The sequence below is a fragment of the Mesocricetus auratus genome, unplaced genomic scaffold, assembly GCF_017639785.1.
Source record: "Mesocricetus auratus isolate SY011 unplaced genomic scaffold, BCM_Maur_2.0 Super-Scaffold_15014, whole genome shotgun sequence".
In the NCBI taxonomy this organism is placed as follows: Eukaryota; Metazoa; Chordata; class Mammalia; order Rodentia; family Cricetidae; genus Mesocricetus; species Mesocricetus auratus.
In genome coordinates this window covers 79,146,700-79,152,699 of record NW_024429186.1, presented here as the reverse complement: position 1 = coordinate 79,152,699, position 6,000 = coordinate 79,146,700, and the positions used below count along the sequence as shown (strand labels likewise).

The window sequence follows — 6,000 nt, the reverse complement described above, 5'->3', positions numbered from 1 at the left end:
CCTGTCAAATTAGTGCACCAATTTTTTTCTCACTATTATTGCTGTTGTTGTTATTTTGGTTACCTTTCCTTTCCATGTAGCCCAGGCTAGCCTCAAACTGACAAATCTCCTGCTTACACCTACTGGATGCTGAAATCAGTGTGTGCCACTACATTGTCTTGAAATTAAAGTTTGTTTTTTTTTTTCAACAAAAACAAACACAGCAACTGGGAGATAGTGTACCACACCTTTAGTGCCCAGCACTCAGGAGGCAGAGGCAAGTGGATCTCTGTGAGTTTGAGGCCAGCCTGGTCTACAGAGTAACAGAACAGCCAGGACTGTTACACAGAGAGATGCTGTCTTGAAAAACAAACCCATCAATACAGGCTCTACGGGGTGACTGCCGTTTACTTTTACACCATTCTCGTGTGCCCGGGGAGGAAGGTAGATGTGGATGCCTCTGTAAACTGATGGCGGCCTGGGAGACATCAGGTACCTTTTTTTTTTCTCTTCTCTCAAAGGACCATCCTCTAAAAATATCAGATTCTAGGGCAAGATGGTTCCATGGGCACACCTGCCATGAAGCCTGTGACCTAATTCAATCCCTGGGACTGCCATCTGTGAAAGGAGAGCACTGATTGCTACCACGTTGACCTCTGACCTCTATGTGAGCACGATGGGCATGTGTGCTCGAGGGCACTTGTGTGTGCGTGCGCGTGCACGTACACACCACATGTAATAAAGAAAGACTATCACAGGAACGGAGAAACGACTATCAGTTAAGAGCACTGACTCCTCTTCAAGAAGACTGACTGGGTTTGAGTTCAAGCCCCCACATGGTGGCTCACAACTGTCCATGTTCCAGGTTGCAGGAACCTGACACCTGACCGTTGTCGGCACTGTGTGTGTGTGTGTGTGTGTGTGTGTGTGATGCGTACGCATACATGCAGCTGAAACACCCCTACACACAGAAAACCCAGGGATGTCACTCTTTAGGGGAGTGAGTGATTTCTCACTTCCAAGGCAGTTACGGTGGTTGGCTTGAATGCCAACCTGCTACGAATTAGAATCGCCTGAGCAGGAAGCCTTGCTTTGAAAAGCAGTCCTGATTGAGGGGGGGATGCCCTGGCGCAACTGTAGCGACACCTTCTGGTAAGAGCCCAGATTTACAAAGGCTGCAAAGCTGATTGGTGCCTTCATTGCTGCTGACTGACTTGTTTACAGAGCAGCATTTGTTTTTCCTGGGAATTCTGGAATCCCAGCATGCCGAAGGGCAGAGGCACCCACCTCGAGGACTAAGTAGCCACCATCACCCTCAGTGAGACAGTTACTCTGGACCCACTCTGTCCAGCCTCATGGACAAATACTGGCTTCTCAACATCCTAGGTTACTATTTAAAAACTTACAAAATTATGCCCTCTCTATATTTTCATCCCCTTGGCTCTGTTCCTCTAGAGGACCTGACTGAATCGGCAGTGAACATACTGCCTTGACGGACAGGTATAATTTTTCTCGTCCTGTCCCTCGGGAGTATTATTTAGCCATGCACCCTCATTTTGTTTCAGCTATGTAACGCCTTCTTGAACCTTTCTATTGCCCTTCAGCAAAAGCACTTCATGTTTAAGAGTGAGTACAAGCTACAAAGTTTCCGAAACGTCAGATTTATTGCACTGTTACCATGGAGAACAGGCTCCTCAGAAATTAAAATCATCTGAATACGTGAACGCAGACCCTTTAACATGCGCACGGGGAACACAGAACTATGTATTTACACACTGAACAACTGTCAGTAACTTTTTGAGATGTGACTGGCAGTAAACACACATATTGGGGTTAATTTCCATTTCACTATGAAGATGACCAAAAGAACAGAGTAGAGTTGTTCCCTGCCCCCTGCCAAATTTTCTGAAATAGGGTCTTACACTGGAGTCCAGGCTAGCCTGAAGCTCATTGTGTAGTCCAAGCCAGCTCAATATTGTAAGCAACTCTCCTAGCTTAGCCCCTGAGATGCTGGGGTTACAGGTTTGAGTGACCATGTCCAGACACAGTACTTTTTATAGATAAGAAATGTAACCATTTAATGTTTGGACAGGAAAAGATCACGACGCCTGTGTTAAGAAGTAACATAAAGAAATGAAGATGTCTGGTTGCCTATGAGATGGCGAAGCAGGTAAAAGTGCTTGCCAGGTTCCAGACCTGATTGGATCCTAGTGGAAGAAGAGAACTGGAGTTCTTTGATCTCCACACCCAGCACTATTAGGAGGTGTGTGTGCGTGTGCGTGTGTGTATGTGTGTACATGCTTTGAGGTCTCAGATGCTCAAGCCACACCCAGGGTGGCATCTCTCTTCCTGATGCCTTCAGGTCCAGACGTAAACTCTCAGCTACCTCTCCAGCACCACGTCTTCCTGCACGCTGCCATGGTTTCCACTACGATGATAATGGACCAAACCTCTGAACTGCAAGCCAGCCCCAGGTAAATGTTTTCTTTTAAGAGTAGCTGTGGTCGTGGTATCTCTTCATAGCAACAGAAACCCTAACCAAGATACATCCCAGCACACACTACACTAATAAATAAAACGAGCTCCGAGAAGATATGCAAGGATTTTTAAAAAGCCATTTATTTAAAAAACTGGGTTGTCAAATCACATACACGAGCAGAGGAAACACAACTATCCAAGTGGCCCTGACAGACACCAGTGGGGCGCTCACACGGTACCCGAAAATACGGCTAAAAAGGGGGTCTGCTGAGGAGCCTCAGGCTCCTGCCCGACCCCTTGTTGAATGGCTTTAATTAGCATACAGTGAGAGGTAGAGTCCCAAGTGTAGTAGCTGATGCCTCAGGGCTCCGTTTAAACAAAACAGAAATGAAAACCCCTTCCCCTCTGAGCAGGGAAGCCTCGCCATCATTTGTATCCTCCATACAAACAGCAGCCAAGTTTCCCTCCCCAACTGCTTCAGCATTCATTCCCAACCGAAAAAGTGTGGCAGTGTGCGAGACGTTTAGTTTTCTTCTCCTTCTGATTCGGATTCTACGAGAAAAGAAAGAGAAAAAAAAAAAAATCAGGTATTTTATCAGAGTCCCTTAAATGAGGTTAGACATGAGCTTGTATGAGCAGTTCAATGCTGTGGTCAGCTTGGGATGTTTTTTTACCATGTATTAACGGGGCAAAAGTTACAGGTGAAGAGTAGATCAAAACCCTGTGGAACTTTTGCTTCCCAGTGACCTGCTTTAGACGCAACAAGCCGACACAGGTCATGGAGGACTTTAACCCTCGTTCTAAGATGCGCCCTCACTCCGTGCTTCTGTCTCCAGCACTGACCTCCTGAAGGCGCTGAAGCCCAGATCAATGGCACCGAGTATGGCCGAGCCACACGTCATCCTGATCATCTTCCACCAAGGGGATAATCTGAGCTCCTTTCTTTTATCTTTCTTTAAAAAAATTTATGGCCTTGCTTTTCGACGGAGGCAAAATAAACGGTTGTATATGAAGACACATTAAGAATTTTAAGGAGAGGGGGAGATGACCGGAAATGAAGAGATCAAGCATTTGTCCAGTTGCTAAACGAACTTACCTTCCTCTGCATTTTGGAGCCACTCCACAAACTTCTTCATCTGGTCGAGAAAGACACTTTTGCCTTTGGCGGCGTGTGCCTCTTTGTACCACTTCAGAATTGCTTCTTCGCTCAGAACGTCGGCTGCAGTGGGAAAGCAAGATCGCCAAGTCATAACAGGAACGTCACGTTTAAAAAAACCAAAAAACTCTGGGGTGGGGACGGCTCTGGAGAGGCGGCTGTGGGGTGAGTGAGCATTTCCTGTACAGCCACGAGCACAAGAATTCAGATCCCAGCATGGATCAGTGTCCAGAATATGCCTCTAACCCCAGCACCAAGGCTGTGGTCTATAACCCTGGCTCCAAGGGTCTGTGTACGTGTGTGTGTGTGCGCGCGCGCGCGCGCGCGCGCATGCGTGCATGTATGTGGAGGATGATTGCTGTAACTTATAACCCCGGCTCCAAGGGTCTGTGTGGGGAGACAGAATTGCTGTAGCTTCTTGAATCCTACAGAGCCAATGAGCAAACTTGAGCCTCTAGCTCGGGGTAAAATGGGAGAGAGGACACGGAACCTCATCTTCTTGCCTCCGTGAGAGCCCCTCGTTCCCTCTCCCCCAAGCTCATTTCCCGCAGCACTGAACCACACCCTTACAATTAGCTTAGTAAACGTTCTGTCCATGGCAGTAACTGCACCACATCAGCTGGGATACAGTAAAAGCCACACAGGCCAGCATTGGGACGAGGAACTCTGCTTTGCACATGAATCACAATTCTAACGTTTAGAAACCCATGCCCCAACAAGTTGTACCACACCGTGATTACGGTGCACCCTCAGCTATGAGGCACACACATGCGAGTCTAAGATCCGGAAGCGGAAGAGTCAGGAACAGCACTGACTGCTAAACCCGTCAGCCCACACAGGACCTGGTGTCCTAAAGCGAGGAACAGCCACATGGCTACTTATTCTAAAGGAGAGTCCCTTTTTCTGTTTGTTAAGGAGAAATGACAACTAGAAAAGATGAAGGCAGAGTGCAATGATGATGCCAGCAAGCAGACAAAAGAGCTTGAGGGGCAGGACCAACAGATAACCCACCTTCCACACCACACACCGTCATTAAATCATAACCGCGCAATAATAGCCTATGTCATGGCGCAGTGCTTCTCCCGTACCACAGTACGAGAAAGACAGCAAAAGAGTGTTAGGTATCTATTATCTAAAATTGTAAATGGCACACCATTAAGTTATCATCATGAACTGACCCTTAAGCACAGGGAAATATGAAAGTAAGAGCATACGTACTCTTCCAGTGTCCTAACTGGTTGTCTTTTGGGACTGTGTCCCCTGTAAGAGTCTATTCTATTACATATACTGATAAATGGAAGTAACGATGAAGTATCATTCTAACAACACATTTGCAATGGAACATAATTTTGACTGATATCACTGGAATTATTTAATATAGCATTCATTTAAAACATTAGTACCGCCGGGCGCACACCTTTGATATGCAGTTTTTGTCTCTCTGTGTCTCTCTTAACTACTATTGTAAGTTGGTTATAAGACACAACAAATGTGGGCAATTGACAAAATATAAACAGAGACTGCACTCTTTCCTCACATTAATAATGGGGATTACACCCAATGAGACAGACAGCGGATCTCACCTGCTCTTCAGACAGGGCTTGCGGGCCTTCTGAAGGCAGCGCTCATGCACACGCTTTATCATCCCACAGAGGACAAAAGGAGCCACACACATACTGAAATGTGTCAGAGACAGGGATGGAAATGAAATCAAAAGGCTGGCAAAGCCATATCAAATATATTATCTGCTAAAATCACATTTAACAGTACAACGAGTTCTGAGAAGTTAAGAACCCTATTTGTAAGCCTTTAACCCAGCACTCCTGAAGCAGAGGCAGATGGATCTCTGTGAGCTCAAGACCAGCCTGATCTACCTAGAAGTATTTGTCTGAGAGAAGATTTTACTCTAGCTCAGGGCTGGTCTCCTCCTGCCTTAGCCACCTTGTATAGCTGGGATTCCAAGCAAGAGACACCAGGCTTAGGTTTAAAAAGGAAATAACTCCTGGGAAATGAAGAAAGGGAGGGACATTTTTGTCTTACTAAGGAAAAGCGGGAGAGGGTTTTCTAAAATCACAGGCATACGGTGTTCCCTCAGGATAGATAATGTATTTTCCTTCCATCTTGCAATTTAGAAAGTCAGGAACTCCTTTGTCATTTCCAGCACTGAACTAGAGTAGCCATATAGCATGCATTTGTCACACAAGTAGTAGACAAACACAGGAACAGAATAAAGAGCCTGAGAACTATTTAGTTTTACAAAATGTTATTTATATAGTTAAGTCTAAAACTCTGCCATCAGAAACTTAAAAATTCAGAATTATACATTGGGAGTGTCAAATAGGGACACAAGTCAAAAAATAATTTCCCCTGAGAATGCTGGGAGAATT

The 6,000-nt window shown here is 45.7% G+C and overlaps 1 protein-coding gene across 1 annotated transcript in view; it reads right to left on the bottom strand.

Moving 5' to 3' along the window:
• Positions 1-2,574: 2,574 nt before the first annotated feature.
• The window catches only part of Bzw2 (basic leucine zipper and W2 domains 2), a 50,598-nt gene continuing 47,172 nt past the window's right edge, over positions 2,575-6,000 (bottom strand). The window contains exons 11-12 of the mRNA XM_005076219.4: positions 3,554-3,676; positions 2,575-3,009 (exon numbers count right to left, since the gene is read on the bottom strand). Of these exons, the coding sequence (XP_005076276.1) occupies positions 2,981-3,009; positions 3,554-3,676 (152 nt within the window). The 3' untranslated portion in view covers positions 2,575-2,980. The remainder of the gene's footprint in view (positions 3,010-3,553; positions 3,677-6,000) is intronic.